The sequence below is a fragment of the Phalangium opilio genome, unplaced genomic scaffold (genome assembly GCF_054372755.1).
Source record: "Phalangium opilio isolate 3A_F unplaced genomic scaffold, DU_Popi_V2 ptg000105l_1, whole genome shotgun sequence".
In the NCBI taxonomy this organism is placed as follows: domain Eukaryota; kingdom Metazoa; phylum Arthropoda; class Arachnida; order Opiliones; family Phalangiidae; genus Phalangium; species Phalangium opilio.
The window spans coordinates 374255-394909 of NW_028324207.1; the positions used below are offsets into that span (position 1 = coordinate 374255).

At 39.2% G+C, this 20655-nt stretch overlaps 2 protein-coding genes across 3 annotated transcripts in view; both read left to right on the forward strand.

Annotated features, from left to right (window-relative positions):
* The first annotated feature begins 8071 nt into the window (after window positions 1-8071).
* LOC149625070 (pyrokinin-1 receptor-like) overlaps window positions 8072-20655 on the forward strand; it is an 88496-nt gene continuing 75912 nt past the window's right edge. For both annotated transcript variants that reach the window (XM_089851837.1, XM_089851836.1), the window contains exons 1-2: window positions 8072-8273; window positions 8882-10092. In XM_089851837.1, the coding sequence (XP_089707963.1) occupies window positions 9117-10092 (976 nt within the window). In that variant the 5' untranslated portion in view covers window positions 8072-8273; window positions 8882-9116. The remainder of the gene's footprint in view (window positions 8274-8881; window positions 10093-20655) is intronic.
* Window positions 14402-19934, forward strand: LOC149625071 (uncharacterized). The gene is made up of 2 exons (XM_089851834.1): window positions 14402-17150; window positions 17250-19934. The coding sequence occupies exons 1-2, from the start codon at window positions 15597-15599 to the stop codon at window positions 19701-19703; spliced, it is 4008 nt and encodes a 1335-aa protein (XP_089707960.1). The 5' UTR covers window positions 14402-15596; the 3' UTR covers window positions 19704-19934.

Here is a 20655-nt window from a genome sequence, read left to right on the forward strand (position 1 = left end):
TACCGATAAGAAAACTCAGGCTGTGTTGAAAGGAAAAGTAAGATCTACCCAAACCAATCCCAATGTTAAAAATCAAACTACAACAACTTGGATACAACTTTATTACTTTGAACTCTTCCCTATCACAGTTTAAAACTTCGGACAAGTTAATTTTTTCCCTGGAACTTAGAAATACCATTGTATTTAAAAATAAAGACATTTTAAAATAAGTTATGAATTTAGTACTTACCACTCGATTCCAGCCTCTGCCATTCTGCCTGAGTGCCTGAGTGCCTCACTGCCTCTAGCAGACGCCTCTAGTCAGTTGGAAGGCGTAGGACCGTACTGTCCACAGAATTACGTCACTCGTGTGTTAATGCGCGTAAAAATCCTATCTCTCTTCACCCCCACGGGGAGGGAAATGGCGCGAAAAATCCGTAAACGGGACGCCTCGCGAAGTTGCCCAAGCTACCCACTTCCCCTATTTTCTTCTGATTTAACTTAAGAATGTGATGGATATCTTTGGCTAATTTGGTTATTTACATCATAATCGTTCGAAGGGGAAGAAGTATTGCTAGATAACATAGTCAAAGGAGTTTCCCGTGTCGTAATCATAGAGGATGTACAATAGAGGAGTAGACACGTTTGCCTTTGCCAATACATAAGGAAATTCCTCGCCATAGTTTGCTATTCATTTCCGGTTTAAACTTATTGGGAAAGACATATCATTATTGGTTGAAAAATGTCGTCTGCTTTACTGTACATCCTCTATGGAGGTGGAGAGTGATATTTAGACAAAGGTAACCAACCACGTGTCTACCAAGAAACCGAGTGCCGGAAGTTGCTCCAAAATTTTAACGAGAACTGCATGTCTACTCCGCTATATTGTAGTCTTTTTGTATCATGAGAGGGTCCATGCAGAGAAGGCAATGTATCAATCGCTTTTTTTACATCAAAAAGGTCTATTGTTACGAAACCCAAAATTCCGACGATTATCTTTGACATCTGTAAATATGAAAAAGTTTCTTTCAACGGTTGACCAAAGTGAGCGATAACTTAACAAGAGAATTGGCCGATAAATGATAACAGAACGCGACCGTGTTCTACAACGTTAACCCTCGTTCGTCTATCCATCTCTAAAATTTTATCGTGGCCAAAATGCTACGTGACAAACGACGTTTTAACGTCAAATCAAATTGAATCTGGTTGCAGTTCCAGGAATTCTGTACAGGGTATTTCACTCGAATTCTCTTGTATATTTTGAATTGGTTAGTTAGAGATCTGAAACTATATAGTGAACTAACCACGATGCATTCGTATCTCATGATGCTATGTTCACACTTGCACAGGAGTCGGTTGACAACTCGTTTGCAGAACTAGTTTTGAAACGGACTTTATTAATAGTTCGAAGCGATTTCAGCAGCCTCGGTTCACGCATTAAGACGCTTCTGTTGGTGGAATTGTCTGCTTAGGCCGGTGAAAATAACCTTACCAACTGACTGCACGTTTGAGATATTGCAATGTTTCTTGAATCATTTCTATGTATTTAATCCTTAATCACGATTTAATTCAAGCACCTTATTTTACTGTCAATCGATCTGTTCCATCCAAATTAATAGAAAAAATCACATATCTACGCTTTTTCAAGAACAATTCCATTTTCCGAAAACACATTATCATGAAATAAATTATTTTGAAGAGGTTTAGTGTCGATACGCAATAAGTTGTAGTGCAAGCACCAGTACATGCACAAATACAAGCATCAGTGCAAGCACCAATACAAGCACCAGTGCAAGCACAAATACAAGCACAAATACAAGCACAAGTGCAAGCACAAATACAAGCACAAGTGCAAGCACAAATACAAGCACCAGTGCAAGCACAAATACAAGCACAAGTGTAAGCACAAATACAAGCACAAATACAAGCACCAGTGCAAGCACAAATACAAGCACCAGTACAAGCACAAATACAAGCACCAGTGCAAGCACAAATACAAGCACAAGTGCAAGCACAAATACAAGCACCAGTGCAAGCACAAATAAAACAGTGCAAGCACAAATACAAGCACCAGTGCAAGCAGAAATTACAAGCACCAGTGCAAGCACAAATACAAGCACCAGTGCAAGCAGAAATTACAAGCACCAGTGCAAGCACAAATACAAGCACAAGTGCAAGCACAAATACAAGCACCAGTGCAACCCACAAATACAATACAAGCACAAGTGCAAGCACAAATACAAGCACAAGTGCAAGCACAAATACAAGCACCAGTGCAAGCACAAATACAAGCACAAGTGCAAGCACAAATACAAGCACAAGTGCAAGCACAAATTCAAGCACCAGTGCAAGCACAAATACAAGCACCAGTACAAGCACAAATACAAGCACCAGTGCAAGCACAAATACAAGCACCAGTGCAAGCACAAATACAAGCACCAGTGCAAGCACAAATACAAGCACCAGTGCAAGTACCAGTACACGTACAAATATAAGTACCAGTTTAGAATACCCCTGAAAACTAGAAATTGGCCTACAAAGCCGCTTCAAGTTGGTTCGCGAAGCAACTCCAAGAAACCGCGTTTGTAATTACCTACTCGAATATCAGTTTTGTTCACACTTAACTTTGCAAGCGTTTTGAATCGCTTCGAACCCGTTTCTCACGTAAGTGTGAACATGGCTTTATTTATTGTGGTTGAGTCTTTATTTTCGGTAAAAAATTGGTAACTTCCCGTGGAATAATGTACGCTTCCGGTAGCGTATTGTCCTTTTCCGGAACAAAAATGTCGAAAGTTTATGTTTATTTACGGGGTTATTGGCCTGGTCGGCTAGTTGGGGTTTGTTTTTCTTCTTAAACTTTCTAATGCATGTCTATATTCGGACCTCCTGTTTAAAAACGAATTAGGCCTAGAAAATTATTTACTAAAGAGGCTGCGTAAATTAAATTTAGAAATCATTGTCTTTCAGTTTCTTAATTAAATTTAAGGGGTCATCCGTAAAATACTCTAATCTTAACTTGAAAACAGTGACCCTTAGCAGGGATATATTTAATTTTAGAAGTAGGAATGGAGAACAGAGTAATGTAGGCGCGCGTCAAAGTCCCGGGACGGGGGGGGGGTATGAAAGAAGAGGCGGGGTCATACCGACAGAGGTAAAAAGGAATTACGTATTCTTCGCCGTCCCCGTCAGCAAAGTCATCAAAACGCAGTTTAAGTGAGCCAAAAAGATAATTTAAACTTTTCGTTACGTGTTGAAGGGAGGGGCTCTATACTGGGCTATGAGCCGGACTGAAGTAATTACTAACCGTTCTCCATTCCTAGGGACCGTCCATAAACTACGTCACACTCTTATGGGGGGAGGGGGTTTCTAAATTTGTGACGGTCCGTGACAAGGGGGAGGGAGGGGTTCTTCGATGCGTGACGTCACATTTAGCATTGATTTTGTTACGAAGTCAGTAAGAGGCAGGTTGGCTCTCTTATGTTATGGAAGAAGAAAGACAACATTCCATAGTCCACCGTTACAATAATTTACCAAAATTGTTATTCCATCATCGCTTAAACAGTAGAAAATTTATGCAATTATCAACTATTTACACTTTTATATAGCCAATTTAAATAGCGCATTTAAAATAAACAGCGTAATCTCTCTTATGTCTTTGTTTATTCGCCCCTATTATTTGTGAGGATGAATCAAATTCCCCTGCCGATTGAAATGGTTTCGATTCTTTGGCAAATTTTCTAAATCTCAAGCTCGATTAGACTGTTTTCGGTGACAGTGTCGAAACCTAAAAAGTGTGCCCCTTTAACTAAGCTTTATGGAACTTTTTTGAAGCTTATAGAAAGCACATCCAGACATTAAAATTCTAAAGGTCAATCAGAGGGAAAAAGCTTAAAACGGAAGAGAACTTGAATTTTCAGCCGAGCAAAATATTTCTGAGAGGGCGGCATATCACTCAAGAAATTAATCAAATTTAATTTGTAAATTAAGACAAATAGTGCGGAGGGGGGGGGGTTAAAGAAATGTGACGTGGTTTTTAGGGGAGGGGTCTGAGAAAAGCGTGACGAAGCGTGATCTGGGGGGACGGGGGGGTCAGAAAATGCTCTTTTTCGCGTGACGTAGTTTATGGACGGTCCCCTACTTGTAAAATTAAATCTATCCATGCCCTTAGGGCAAAATGGTGACAGAACATTTTGCACTCAAAGTTGTCACTTAATTTATGGCAAATTTATCTAAAACACCCTAAATATTAGATTCCCAACTTGCCTCTCTGTTGAATTAAGTAGTTTTACAATAAACTGTATGTACAATTAAGAAGAATTATTTTCTAATCGAATTCAAATTCGTAGTCATCAATAACTATATCGGTGAATAGCAACGCGTTTAGGCTTTAAGAGGTCATTCGAAGCTCCACGGGTAATTGCTATGGGATTGAAATTTGGAGGCCTGTGGCAGATAAGGACGCATTTGACGATACAAGGATCCTACATTCAGGCTTTTAAAGGTGTCCTGATGGATTTACAGCTTACATAAGGGGGCTTAAAGATAATATTCAACAGTGATGCACGAAAATCCACCGTCATTTAAGTCTATTATAATCTCAGTGGTGGTTAGTTTATTGGTAATGAGGGTTTATAATACCAAAGATTAAGTTCAAAATTCGGAAGGATTTAATTATATACAGGGTAGAGAACGTCGCCGAACACCACGCTAGATTGATAACTTGTACGGGATTTATAGCAGAGGCTAGAGGTATTACCACTCCATCGCTCTCTCCTTTAAGATGGAGGCGCGAAATTTTGCTGGAAATAAGTGGGAAACGGAGTATGAATTTGTTTTTTTGCGAATTCGGCCAGCCCTTCACCCAACACTGGCTGCCCTGGCGTGATATTCTGCGCGTTGACTTTTTTTTAATTACTGAAATGAAACACGTGGCCGTCGACTCTCATTTGTAGACTTAAAGGCATTTTAAATGGTCTCGACCACGGTTTTAAAAACTAACGGCGCGTGTTTTCTTCAGCGTGGCGATAACCAAGTGGTATGTATAAAATCCAGTTAATTAGGGTATTTTTTTAACACCAATTAAGGGTGTTTGTACTCTTGGATTTTTTAAAATTAAGTGTGTATTAGATTAATTATGAGTAATCACTAATTAAGGTTATTGCCGTAAAATTAATTATGAATAATCACTAATTAAGGTTATTGCGGTAAAATCAATTATGAATAATTACTAATTAAGGTTATTGCCGTAAAATCATTTATGAATAATCACTAATTAAGGTTATTTCCGTAAAATTAATTATGAATAATCACTAATTAAGGTTATTTCCGTAAAATTAATTATGAATAATCACTAATTAAGGTTATTTCCGTAAAATTAATTGTGAATAATCACTCATTAAGGTTATTGCCGTGAAATTAATTATGAATAATCACTCATTAAGGTTATTGCCGTGAAATTAATTATGAATAATCACTCATTAAGGTTATTGCCGTGAAATTAATTATGAATAATCACTCATTAAGGTTATTGCCGTGAAATTAATTATGAATAATCACTCATTAAGGTTATTGCCGTGAAATTAATTATGAATAATCACTCATTAAGGTTATTGCCGTGAAATTAATTATGAATAATCACTCATTAAGGTTATTGCCGTGAAATTAATTATGAATAATCACTCATTAAGGTTATTGCCGTAAAATTAATTATGATTAATCACTAATCAAGGCTATTGGCGTAAATTATGATTTTTTTATAAGCGACAACTTCATGGTGATAAACACATTTGACCCCGGTTCATATTTAATTTAAAATACCTTAAAAAAACTTACTACTAGCCCTATGGCCAGTACAGGAGAAACACCTGTCTTATTAATTGCGTAACTATCTAAATATACCGGTAATTTTCTCCAGAAAAACTAGGGGGGGGGCTTATTAAACCCAGGAATTAATTAAAAAATAAAAATATTGGAAAACGGCCTAGAAATTCCCGTGGTTTAGAAATATAAGCTTAAAATTCAATCCAACGTTTTAGAGTTTTTTAAATTTTATTTTTTCTTTCAACTTACGCAAGTCATGACAGGCTAGCTAGTCGATCAATTCAACCCCCCCTTTTTTTAACCTCCCCTATAATCAATGAAAAATTGGACTCCAGATATTTAAAAAGGTTTAATCTCAATCCGGTATTAAAAGTGTTTTCGAAATTCCAATTAAGTCATTTTTTGTTACAAGTTTTATTTGAAAACTTAGTTATATCAAGAAGTAATGTCTAGTTTATTAGGGAGAAGGATAAATTGGCCACATTTCCAGCTTTATCTCCAGTCCAAACGTAGGTCCGGAGTTAATCCCCGCCTCTAAATTACAATCATCATCTCATTAATTCTCGAAAACGCACGTCAGCGCGACGCCAATGACGAAAATTACGTATTTTCCGACTGAGGAGAGGCAAAATAGCCCGGCCTCCTTTTACGTCCCCCCTTGTATTTTGAAAGGGGGACTGGGACTATGGCGCACGAATACTTAGGTATCTTGTACCTTCTCCCTAATAAACTAGATATCACTTCTTGGTTATATACATACATAGTTTTCGAAAATGGTTTTTTTCTTCTTTCAATCCCGTTTTTGAGTAGTGAGACATTAAAGTGTAAGACTAGAAGTTCAGCTTGAATCAGTTTTTAGTTCACTGAGGGATTGCGCTGAAGTTAATTTAAATATGAAAGAATTTGCGGATTTTATCTGCCCTCCTCCCTTTAGTGAAAACTATAATTTGAATAAATTATAATAATCACTCTTCGGTGCAGTTAAATCTTGTTGAAAATTATCAGGAGAGACACTTTGAACTTTGGTAATAATGCCAAATTACAAAATCAATTTATAGATTAAGAATTTGACAATTTATGGGAAGAAACTTGTTATTTTCGATGAAAATAAATTTAATTTTATTAATGTGAAATTATGGGAATGTTAATTTGCAGTGATAATTGCCAGGGCGGCACAGTAGCCCTAGTTTTTTTGACTAATTAAAGGCTAATTAATTTTTATTAACAGATCAATATTGTCCCTTCTACACTTAGAAAATGGACGTTCTAAGATATAATGTTATGTTACCTGACCTCTTCTTTTAATTAATCAGTCAGTATGGAAACTATGAAAAATCATACCCCCATAACGCTGTTGGAAATCCATTCCAAAGTGTCCAACTATACGATAATGGTAGAAACACCCTATCAATTCTCACACAACTCCAACCAAGAAAAAAAATAATTCCAAAAATAAGTGTAACCAAGTGTTTTTGATCTATTTTTAGCTTTTCAATCTTGTAACTTTCTTTTCTCTTCGATAAAAAAAAGCGTAAGGGCGGTGAGTTGGTTGAAATGCAGTGACTCTCGCCTCTCCTTACTTACTCCTTTGGAAACTTTTTACTTTTTTGAGAATGGTTGAGAAAACCTTAAGGACCCCCGGGACACACAGGAATCGCTATCGCCACCCTGGCCATGACGTCACTATGACGTTTAAAAATACCCGGTTAGGTCCAGCCTACCCCTTTTCTTCACTTTCACCCACTTGTCCTCGATGCTCGGGACCCTGCGCGTCACCTAAGACTTACTTAATTACAACAACACTTAGTAGGAGAGCGTTTAAGAGAGTTATCACGATATTTACGATGAAATCATGTATACATCTTGGAGAAGATGGCGTGTAATAAGAAATAAACATAAGGTGTACAATTTTAACTAGTCAGGGTTGAACTAACTGGGCCTGACAACACTGCGCTAAATTTCAAGCTGAGATAGAAGAAAAGGGGGGGGGTCACGATCTCTTGAAAACCATCTTTATCTTAATTAAATATCTCTATTTATGACTTCTTAATAATCTAACAGCTTTTTTCTCCATATTTTATGTCTTTCATAGCGACTTAAAAACTTCAGAAGATGCCGGTTGCCGAAGTAGCGTGTTTCTTAGACGGACGTAATATCACACAAGTTTCGTACGCAGAGCGGGATTTCGTTGCGGAGTGTGTTTTTGGTTGGCTAGGCTAGCCAAGAAGAGCGAGTCCCAGCTCATTCCCTCATTCAAGTTTGGAACGTGACGGCAAACGGATAGGAATAGCGGGCCGAGTTTTTTTGCCCCAAGAGCCTAGAAAACACCGAGAAAAATCTTCTCCATCAGTGCTCTTCAGCTTCCTTTTCTCTTAATCCCAATCTCTCTCCTCTTCCATTGGAAAAAACGCCATCACTTGGGATTGAGAACGACGTAAAACTTTCGAACTTTGAGAGAGAAAAAAATATTCGCGGTAAGTTGTGCCTTCATTATTTTGGTTTTGACGATTTTCCGCCTCGTTCAATTTTGAATAATTAATATGATGATTAGATTAATTGATTAGCTAGGCGGTTTCCTTAATTAGAATCGCTTAATAATTATTTTTTGCACCTCCTTTTTCTACGACTCAGAAGTTATAAGGGAAAAAGAAAAATTCCTTTTAAATAAATACACAATTTTAGTTAAATTATAGAAAGGTGGTGGTGTTTTCTTATTCAAGGATTTATGATGGTTTACTTTCTGGAGTTTAAAGTATTGCCTGATTTATATTCCAAATAGATGCTAAATTTAGGCTTAGGTGTTTTGAATTTGACCTCTGGTTCTAAAATGTTATTTAAATATTTATTATTTGTTCCTGTAAATTTAACTTGGATATAATATTGCTCATAATTTAGGTATAATAATAGTAATTTTAAAAATTAATTAACTGAATTTAAACAGCACTGAAAGCAATATAACTTTGGGTTAGTGTACTTCTGTAAATGAATTAAACTCCCCACCTTATAAAGGCATTTGCATATATTTTGGGGAATATTAATTTTATTTTATTTTCTTGTTTTCTCGCTTATATCTTTTTAATAGTTGACGAGGAAATTCCCAAAAGACATCTAAGAGAAGAAACCAAACCGGAAGCCCGTAATAACGTAATAGATAAGGAAACACCATACCATACGAATTAACCGGAAACGCTTTTGCTATGACGTTAATCTTCTTAAATCGTGGAAAGTTAACGAGAGCGCGAGTATGAATAGTGTCCCAACTAGTCGACTCCGTAATTGACCTAAACTCCGAGGCAGAAGTTAATTATTACGAAGTTATGGGCACAGTGGAATATCAAAGCGAAGTTTATTACTCGGCGACAGCGATAACCATGGAGGATTCGGACTTCTCAAACGGTTCAATTAACGCTAGTACAGCCAACTTGACGCATTTGGACTTGGGACCCATTCGCGATTCTTTGAGCACCGTTATCCCCATGACTTTCGTCTACGCGTTGTTACTGATTACCGGCGTTATCGGTAATATCTGTACGTGCGTCGTAATTACCCGTAACAAATACATGCATACGGCGACTAATTACTACTTGTTCAGTTTGGCCGTTTCTGATTTGTTGCTTCTAGTCTCGGGGTTACCCGTGGAACTATACCAATTATGGTACAAGAGACCTTACGCTTTCGGAGAGTTTTTTTGCATTTTTCGAGGGTTAACGTCGGAAACTTCGACGAACGCCTCGATTTTGACGATTACTTCGTTCACCATGGAACGATACGTCGCGATTTGCCACCCTTTACGAGCGCATACCATGTCAAAGTTATCTCGCGCTATCAAGTTCATCGTGGCCATTTGGATTTGCAGTGGACTCAGCGCCATACCATTAGCTATCCAATTCGGTATCGTTTACTTGGAATATGAAGGAGAAGTCTTACTAACCAGCGCCACGTGCTCCGTTAAAAACCCTTTGACGCACGCTTTTGAAATCTCCACTTTTATGTTCTTCATTTTACCCATGACGCTAATCTCTGTCCTGTACATGTTGATCGGCGTACAATTGCGACGGTCATCGAGATTAAATCGCCGCAACGGTAACGTCGGCGGCGGGGCGCCCGTCACCGTAGCCAACGGCGTCAAAAGTTACGCCACGGACTCCGGCGACTACCGAAGCAAAATGTCCGAACACTTACAACAGAATTCGTCATCTTCGACCAAAGTCGGACGTAAATCATCGAAACAGTCTAAAAAAGGATCGCCCAATTCGGCGGCGTCTTCCAGAAGGGCTGTGCTTAAAATGTTGGGTAAGTTCATAGATTTTTTTTCCATTCATTTCAACTTGATTTCTCAAAGCGTATTTTGGGAAAAATGTTTGAGAGACAAGCTTACTATTTTGAAATTTATTTTTTTTTGGAAGGGAGTGCACTTGTATGTCCCAGAGACAAACTTATCAGGGTTTAAAATGTTTCGTGCAAGTAGTTTACTCAAATTTTGGGTGTTTAATGTGCCCCCGTTATTGTAAAATGTATTGATCAACAACCTTATCCGGTTTTAATTCTGCCATTATCAACAATGTACAATTGAAATGGCTTCTATACGATTTAGAGAGGAAATATATTCAATACATCCTGGGTATTCCTTCCGTTTGGGAGGAAATTAAATATCATGCCTTTGTATATTGCGTTAAATGTTTAGCTAGTCACGTAACGGTTTTCTACAGGAGTTACCTTCCGATCTCTGCTTTAAGTATAAGTTTGTTCTTGTAATTTAATCTGGGATCACTTGGTTCCTGTCCCTTGTCGTCAGGAAGGAGTTGGGAAAATAGTTTGCCTACTTCCTCGATTCACTGTCTTCCATCCTTTGTGTCTTGTATGTGATATTAACGGAAGACAATATCTGCCGGAAGCGAGGTATCTCTTCTCAAGATACATATTTTTCCAATAAACTAAAGCTCGGTATTTATTGAGCGTGACGCGTTCTATGTAAAAATTGATTTTTAAAAATATTTCGAACATCGAAATTTGGTTATCGTTTATACTTGGAAACTTTTAGTGAAAGCCCAAAAGACCGTCCTTTTAAAGGAAAAGTATGGGAAATTTTTAATTCTAGGGGTGTTTGCGCGTGTGCTGTCCATTATTCAGATGAAATTTTTAACGCGACACTAGTCCTTTTAGGCTAAAGTTTTGAACAGCGAGTTGCAGAATGTGTAGTAATCGATAAGATGTAGTTTTCAACTAGCTCCCTAGTCGCTTTAACTCTAATAGTGTTGGAGGAATTTTTTGAACGGATATCCCATACTTCGATTGGTTCTAATCTTTTACACCAATATTGAACTTGAGCTCAACACGTCCAGAGTCCAGCCGTATGCGGGCCTGTAGCTATAGGGCCCTTTTCAAACTCCGGTAAGCTGGATTATACTTGAGAGATTGCGATGGATGGTTTTCTTACAGGCTTGGAGCTGTACCATGTCGATTAAATTTGATAACTGGTGCTTATTGGAGACCACCCGTTAGTTGACCCCGTACATGTAGCGATGTTGATATGAATTCAAACTTGGAAAAATTAATGAATTTGAAAATACCCATGCATGAAGGTGGATGTTCTTTGGGTGCACGATTTTGAGTCGAAAATTTAACTTCTATCTCCATTTTGCCGTGATGGCCACTGTTTAGGAGAACTTTATAATTTGAATGTTTTAGGGATAAACCCTTAATTATATTAGTAATCAAATCATTGACCTTCAGTTTCTTAATTAATTTAAGGGGTCATCCGTAAAATACTCTGGACAATATTAACTTGAAAGCGATGACCCGGACTCGATACTTTCCTACAGAATTTTTTTTATTGTTTGTAAGGAAATTTACAAAAGTATTATCAGAAGTGAGATGAGACCAGAAGTACTGAGCTAACCAAATTCTTCACTCGGCGAAGGTGAATATTCTTGATAACACAAGAGCGGTTGGCCCTCTATAGCGGTTTATGAATTTTCCCTCCAAAACGTGAGACGCTCGCGGTGGTAGATGACCGAACTAGATTCAAGGAGCCGCGTCCGTGTTCGGCCGCTTTAGGTTGAGGGGAAGGGGGTAGGAAATGTTTTTGGAACTCGACCAATTTTTTTCTCAGTAGTGTAGGCGCGTGGGAAGCGGCATAAAATCCTCAAGTTTGTTCACTAGTGCCAGGATCTACTATCAATGCTAGAGCCCTACTATCAATGCTAGAGCCCTACTATCAATGCTAGAGCCCTTCACTTCTAGTCTCATCTCACTTCTGGTATTATGGCAGTTAAAGTAATTCGCAGTTAGTTAGTCGTCAAAGAGACGGATTGCCTATAGCTTTTAGACAATACAACAGCGAAGGCTAACGAAGATTTTGCGTGTTAACGACTCTATTGATTACATTCGAGAATTCTTTACGGAAGAAATACGAATTAAGGACGTCGGTGATTAACCTCATCTTATTGGTTACTATGCTAATTAAATCCGGTTAATTATAATGAATTAATCAATTCCAACATAATTGGGTACACGAGTATAACTCGCAGTCTCCCACTCTTTTCTAACGAAATCAGAACAATCCTCTTATCGTCAAGGCCTAAAAAACAAGCTCAAAATGAAAAAAAAAAAAAAAAATAAAGCGTAGACGATGGAATTGGGTCTAATGACCGTCGTGGTAATTTATGGACTATAATCCACCCAGATTTGCAACTTCTTTTTATTTCATATAAATCCACAACTGGATGGGTAATTCTAATCTGTTGCACTAGCTGCTGCCGTCAAAAGTAAAGGCTAAGGTCATTGGTCAATATACAGGGTGTTTCTGATAAGTCTGGCATAAATTAAGGGGATGTCCTTTGGACGATTTTGAGTTGAAAATGTATAACTTCTGTCTCTATTTTGCATTAAGGGTCACTGTTTCAGAGTTAAGATTATCCAGAGTATTTTACGGATGATCCCTTAAATTTAATTATGAAACTGAACTAGACAATGATTTCTAATTTAATTAAGGGGTCATCCCTAAAACACTCAAATCATAACTCGAAAGCAGTAGCTCTTAGGGCAAAATGGAGATAGAAGTTACATTTTCGACTCAAAATCGATTTCCCAAAGAACATTCCTCTTAATTTATGTCAGACTTATCAGTAACACCCTGTATATGAATAAAATACAACTCAGGGAAGCCTACCCTTAGCAAATGAAATTCGTTGGGTTTAATTGCTCGTGTCCATCATTTTCGAGGTATCCTATACTTGTTGCTTCAGTGTTAGCCATTCTTACAACACCTTCGATTCCTTGGCGTTGTTTATTCTAGGACACCCTGGGGTAACCTCCCCGCGGGTATTACAATTTCCAATGGCGAGAGTCGAAATTGGTGCGGGTTTGTATTTTGTCACCTTTCCCAACTCGGTCAAGGATTATAACGCTCAAAAGTAGATTAATTCTAAAGTTAAGAAAATTAGGGTTTCAACAATTATTCTAGATGTTTTCGTAATATAAAAAATATATTTTATATAAATTGCAATATATGGTAAGGCGCCAGTGTTAAAATGAAACCTAAGCCGCTTAAATTAATATCAGACCAGGGATAAATTTAATTTTAGAAGTAGGAATGGGGAACGGTAGGTATTTACTTCAGTCCGACTCATAGCCCAGTATAGAGCCCCTCCGTCCAACACGTAACGAAAAGTTTAAATGATCTTATTGGCTCACTTAAACTACGTTTTGATGACGTTGCTGACGGGGACGGCGAAAAATACGTAATTCCTTTTTACCTCTGTCGCTATAACCCGCCTCTACTTTCATACCCCTCCGTCCCCTGGAAGGGGGTCCGGGACTTTGACGCGCGCCCACATTACTCTGTTCTCCATTCCTACTTCTAAAATCAAATCTATCCCTGATCAGACAAAGCCTTAAATTATTTACTTAACCGTAAATGGACGAAATTCAGTAAAGAGCAACGTTGCAGAATTTTAGGAAATACCTCTTCGTATACAGGATATTTTTGGAGTGTTTATCAATAACTTTGAGTGAATATCTTTTTCCTTTATACTTCCAAACAAATATATTCCTCTTTAATCTCGTCTTCCATTTCCTAGACACCCGTCATGGTTGACACTGAGCGGCTTGCTCGCGTAACGCCTGATATTTCATATCATTTATAGTCAGGTTTTTGTCGCGCGAGTATAGGAGCATTGTTTTCTATTTTGGCTCCTAAGGGGAACCCCTTTATCGTTTGCAAAATTGCCTTTGCAAATATTTTCCTTCGCTCTTGGGGTGATGGCCAAGATTTCCTTCAAGTGTTTGACAATTTGTCTTTGACAGACCGGCTGATTCTGGCATACCACGCTCTATCCATGTATGCGTAAGTTTATAAGATACGTTCCATAAGTTCTTCACTGGTTACAAACTGAAGCTTGTTATGAAGTGACGTAGGTCATAGATTCTCGTAAAGCGACGCCTGGTGACTGGGGCGATGTCAAAGGCTTAGTACAGACAGAAGTGAGATGAGACTAGAAGTGAAGGGCTCTAGCATTGGTAATAGATCCTGGCACTAGTGAACAAATTTGAGGATTTTAGGCAACTTCCATCGCGCCTACAGTAGTACCTATTTGAGAGTTCAACATAATTGCCGCCGTTGCCGCCGATGCCGCCGTTGCCGCCGATGTCGCTGTTGCCGCCGTTATCGCTGAAGTCGCTTCAATCTCCCCTCCGACGCCAGATATTTCATGCGCGCCTTATCTTTATTGACTTTGATAAGGGAAAACATATGTTAGGCTTAAGACTGAGCGTCATATTTCCACAACTTCACCTGAAACTAGAATTCATTACATCATTATTTTGTGGTACCCGATATTTGTGGGCACCTTATCGTCGAATACACTGTGTTTGACCTAATATATATTAATGGAATACACTATGTTAGGCTTAACATTTTTAACGAAGTAGGCGGGAAATATGAACGGAAAAAAGACTGTACGGTTTTCGGATACGACGGTGTACGTGATTCCTCAAGAGGACAGGGTGAACCATGAGTTTCGTAAACCTGCAATGGTTTTGAATGCAATTAAAGTGTAAATACGAATACATATTATCTCCGATATTGGAGTTGAAAATTGAACTTTTCGCTAACCCTTGTCTTACATGTGACTCGGGGCTTTCTACGTCACGTTGACTTTCGACAACGTGGCGGAAGGGGGAAATTATATATGTTAGGCTTAAAGATTAAGCGTCATTGACTTTGGCCGCCCGGTTGCCGCCTACCGCCAGGGTGCCACATTCAAACTTGACGCCCAGTTGTCGCATACCGCCAGGGTGTCAATTTCAAACGGGAATTGTCCTGAAATCTCATGATGGCGGGAAATTGTTGTGATAAGGAGGGAAAATTTGCGTGATAAGGAGGGAAAATTGGCGTGATAAGGAGGGAAAATTGGCGTGATAGGGAGGAAAAATTGGCGTGTAATCATATTTTCCGAGGGCAATGTTAAATCTATACTTTCACTGATAATAGGTCCTTTGATAGGGATGTTATCTTACTCTTACATGTTAGGCTTAACACTAGGTGCCATATTAACTTTCGATGATGTGTTTCCTTCGTATATTTCTAAAGTAAACATGAGTAGACTATAAAAAGACCCCCAAAGATCAGAAAACATTTTATTTTGTTCCTGACTCCAGTCTTGAATGTTCTCGAGCTATTATCCTGAACTTTTACCGATAAAAGTATCTGCAAAGGGTGAGATTTTTTCTTTCTTTCACAAGTCTCGTGAAGAGATATATTTAAGGTTCAGTTTTAGTAAACTTAAATTGTAAGAATGTTTGAGTGTAACGTTTGCAAGAGTCAGTATGCAAGGAATAAGGATCTCATGAGACATAATCGTGAAAAACATGAGGGAATTAAATTCTCTTGTGATGACTGCTCTGCAACTTTCACAAGGCGTCAAAACTTAGTAAGTCACCAGGCTAAGTTTCACGGTGTTAAGAGACGTAAAATAGAAGACCCCAAGGACGTTTCTGGCCCCTCGACCCATAACAACCACTCAGTTACCTACCCCGCTCTTATGATCGACGCCGAAAGAGTGTCGCCAGCCCTCACTCTAGACGACCTGACAAGGCAGGAAACGGGGGCTCGACGCATGCTGATGGACCAAGGGAAAGTTCATGATCCTGACGAACTGGACGATCTAACCAGTCAGGAAAATCCGGACTTACAAGCCCTGATGGACCACGAGGAAGTTCACGATCCCGACAAACTGGACGATCTAACCAGTGAGGAAAACCAGGCCTTACAGGCCCTGATGGACAGGGAGGAGACCAAGCGAGCCAATGACGAACCTCAACCCATGGTTACCACACCCGTCGAGCCTCTTCTCGATCAATTGGAGGAGTTAAACGTATTGCGTAATGCGATTTTCTGCGCTAGATTTACGTCGGCAGTCGTGGAAACTAGCACGGAACTTTACATTGGTAGACATAGAGCCGCCATAGAAAATTACTTAAGAAACAAACTAGCTCAAGATAGGGGGATTAAATGGTATTTGACTGTTAGGGCTCGCTATACACGCGAATTGGGAAATTCGGAACAGGATGTAGAAACTCTAATATACCATAGAACGCGCAATCTTATTATTTTAACCCCCGACGTTATTCCGGGACAAATAGATCAGGGGATAGTAACATTAAAACGGTTAATGGAAGAGTTTGAAGCGCAAGGTAGCGGTTGGTCATTAGATAGAATTATGTTTCTACAAATTAACATAATTGCATATATGCCTTTACATGGGGGTACGTATTTCGAAACCCCCAAAAAACTCATGTCTAAGAAAGCTATTCTTAATGTTAAAAACCATGATAATAAGTGTTTTCTATGGTCAATTTTAGCTCATTTACATCCTGTAAATTTTAGAAATAACCCGAATTGCGTAGAAAATTATCTCCCTTTTCAAAACGAGTTAGAATTGACAGGAATCACATTCCCTGTACAAGTTAATGTAGCTGTTTTAGAAAGGTTTGAACAGGTTAATAACTTATCAGTTAGCATCTATGGTTATGAGGATGAGGTTTTCCCCCTTTATGTGAGCTCGAACAGGGTCGACGATGCGCGTCAAATAGATCTGCTGCTACTATCTCAGGGGGCAGAGAAGCATTTTTGTTTGATTCGTAGCTTGAGTCGGCTTCTATCGTCATTCACCGCACATAACGGTAGAGCCTTCTACTGTCGTTATTGTCTGCATCGTTTCTCCGGCTTCGGCTCAGAGCAAAGACATGAAGAGCACGTCAAAGAGTGTAGCTTACACGACCCCCAGAAAATCAAAATGCCTGTCAAGGAGCCCATCCTAGAGTTCAAAAACATCGCCTGGGAGCAAAAAGTAAGTTTTGTCATCCACTTTTGGTTTTACTAATACATAAGAAGCGCGCGATAAAGTGTGCCATGGAATAAAATGTTTCCAATTTTTCTGTTCCATTAGGTGAAGTTCGTCATCTACGCGGATTTCGAGTCAATCTTAAGTAAAATACAGGGATGCGATCAGGACGCTACCCTCTCTTCTTCCACGAAAACCTCCCAACACGTTGCCTGCGGGTTCAGCTACGTCATCGTTGGACAAGACGGTTCAGTGTCAAAACCAGTGACGTACAGAGGAATGGACGCGGCGGAAAGGTTTTTACAAAACCTTATTCGTGAAGATGAAATCATCCAAGGGAAAATAAAAGCCAACGTACCCATGAACCTGAAAAACTCGGAAATGACGGAATTTGTATCAGCCCAAGTCTGCTACCTATGCGGGAAGGCGTTCACCCATGATAACTGCAAAGTTCGGGACCACGACCATACAGATGGGTCCTACAGAGGAGCGGCTCATAATACCTGTAACCTCAAGTTGAAGACATTGAAATTCGTTCCGGTGTTCATGCATAACCTATCCCGCTATGATGCTCACTTGATAATGGACAAAATCGGACTCTTTAAACATCAAGAAATTAAGTGTATCCCGACGAATTCCGAGACTTACATTTCGTTTTCTCTGGGAAATCTACGCTTTCTAGACTCTATCAGGTTTATGCCAGCCTCGCTCGACTCCCTCGTTTCCAACTTGGCCAAGGGAGGTGCGGAAAAGTTTAAATGCCTAAACTCTGTTTTCAAACCGGACGAAGTGGAGCATTTACTGAGGAAACAAGTCTACCCGTATGACTATTTCGATCGCGAGGAGAAATTTGACGAGACGGAGTTACCACCGAAGGAGGCTTTTTTCAACTCGCTCACCGATGAAAAGGTTAGTGACGAGGATTATTCCCAAGCCCAAACAGTTTGGGAAAAATTCAGGATCGCTAACCTCGGCGAGTACCATGATTTATACGTCAAAACCGACGTTTTACTCTTGGCTGACGTATTTGAAAACTTCCGAGCCATGTGCTTGGAATATTACAAATTAGACTGCGCTCACGCCTTTACCGGTCCCGGTTTTGCTTGGCAGAGCGCTTTACGTATGACTGGAGTTAAATTAGAACTTCTTTTAGACCCTGATATGCACCTATTTATCGAGAAGGGAATTAGGGGAGGAGTTTCTCTGATAACCCACAGGTTGGCTGAGGCGAATAACAAACATCTTCCTGAAACCTACGACGCTTCGAAACCTAGTTCCTACATCACTTACCTGGACTGTAACAATCTTTATGGAACAGTAATGTGTCACCATTTACCTATGAGGGGTTTCCGATGGTTGCAGTCATGTGAAGATTTCACCAGAGAAGTTATTCTTAACCAACCCGACGATGACCCTCAGGGTTTCATTCTAGAGGTGGATCTTGAATACCCGGACAGTTTACACGTAGAGCATAATTGTCTCCCCCTCGCCCCTGAAAGACGTGTTGTTACCGCCGGCGAACTATCTCCATATTCAATAGATCAATTGAACAAATTAAAACTGAAAATTAAAGATAGTCTTCCCAAATTAGTCCCCTCGCTTTATAACAGAGAAAAATACGTGCTCCATTACCGAAATCTAAAGTTCTACCTCGCTAAAGGTATGAAATTAGGGAAGGTTCACCGTATTCTCACGTTTGAACAAGGGGCTTGGTTAAAACCCTTTATCGAGTTTAACACGGAGAAGCGGAAGATGGCCGCTAACGCGTTCGAAAAGGATTTCTTCAAACTATGCAACAACTCTGTGTTCGGGAAGACGATGGAGAATCTACGTAACCGCATAAATTTCGACCTTGTGCAAACCCGGGAGATGGCAATCAAGAAGGCGAGTTCTCCGGCGTTCGAAAGGTTTACAGTTTTCAAGAACGACCTAGTTGGAATTCACCAACTGAAGAAATCCTTAACCTTGGACCGACCCATTTATACGGGCTTCACCATTTTAGACTTGTCTAAACTGGTTATGTACGATTTCCATTACAACACCGTGAGAGCAAAATATGGGGAAGCCGCCAAGCTTCTCTTCACAGACACAGATTCCCTGACCTACCAAATCTTCACCGACGATCTGCCCCGAGACTTTGCCGAAAACAAGGAGATGTACGACTTCTCCGATTACCCTCGAGACCATCCCTTGTTCAGCGAGGAGAACAAGAAAGTTCTCGGCAAGTTCAAAGACGAGCTTAATGGAGTACCGATTCAGGAGTTCTGCGGACTCCGTCCGAAGATGTACTCCATCTTGTCGTCGAAGGGGGAAAAGAAGACGGCGAAGGGAATTTGTCGTCGTGTGGTTAAGAAGAAGATTCGTCATGCCGACTACAAGGAATGCCTACTTCAACGTAAACTCACCGTGGAAGAGATGAAAAGAATTGTGAGTTTGAAACATGAACTGTTTTCCGTCACCCAAAAGAAACTCGCATTGAACCCGTGCGATGACAAGCGATACATCATCGACGGTGTGGCTACTTACTCGTTAGGATATTTTAAAATTAGGGATCTATAAAAGCGAGTTTTCCTCCGTGGCATAGCCCGGTTTCTCGCTTTATGTAAATTATTTTTACAAATATCTTAGAACTGTGTAACTTTAATATCTTAGAATTTTATAACTTTTTTTTTAAAAATATCTTTCGTAAATTTGTATATGTAAATATTTGCAAACTCGCTATTTTTTTTTTATATATAAATTTTTGAATGCTGTTGAAAATAAAATAAATATAATTATAATTATGTTAAAGTATTCTTCTCCAAATTTTTCCTACTCTTATTCATTTATCATGTACGAGGAGGAGAGAGGGGCCCGGCCTACCCTTCCGTTCAAAGTTTCACAGTTTGCGTTCAAAGTTTACTATTTCTTTTCAAAGTTTCACTATTTCTTTTCAAAGTTTCCCTATTTCTTTTCAAAGTTTCACTATTTCTTTTCAAAGTTTCACTATTTCCGTTCAAAGTTTCACTATTTCCGTTGAAAGTTTCACTATTTCCGTTCAAAGTTTCACTAAGGGATTGATTACATCACTTTACATACAGTCTACCAAAAATGCACTTATTCTCCTAAACAAAATTTATCGTACCATCAATGATTGTTAAGTCACAACTCTTACAGAGAAGGGACTGATTTCCGAATTCCAAGTGCTTTATTTGTTTACTTCCTTATCAGCATGATAAGGAACTGTCGGCGGAAAATTCAAAAATCGTACCCTATATAATCAGTTCAGTTCCGAGTTTAATTTTAATTCAGTAGTTGAGCAATTGACGATAAATTTGAAAATGTCAATCCTATACGAAACGTGTGTTTGTTTTAAGACCCCCCATTTAACTTGGGTTTATAGGACCTTGGGTTATCAGAAACTTTTGAAGTGGGCGAATTGGCGACTGATAAGATAGAACCTTTGCAGGGGAGGATCAGATCTTCGAATTCCATTATCCAGGGGGGGGGGGCAACCACCCGCCTAGTTTAA

Coding starts and splice junctions, on each gene's coding strand:
- LOC149625071 (XM_089851834.1), top strand. CDS start 15,597: ATGTTTGAGTGTAACGTTTGCAAGAGTCAGTATGCAAGGAATAAGGAT. Junction 17,151..17,249: donor ACATCGCCTGGGAGCAAAAA/GTAAGTTTTGTC, acceptor CTGTTCCATTAG/GTGAAGTTCGTCATCTACGC.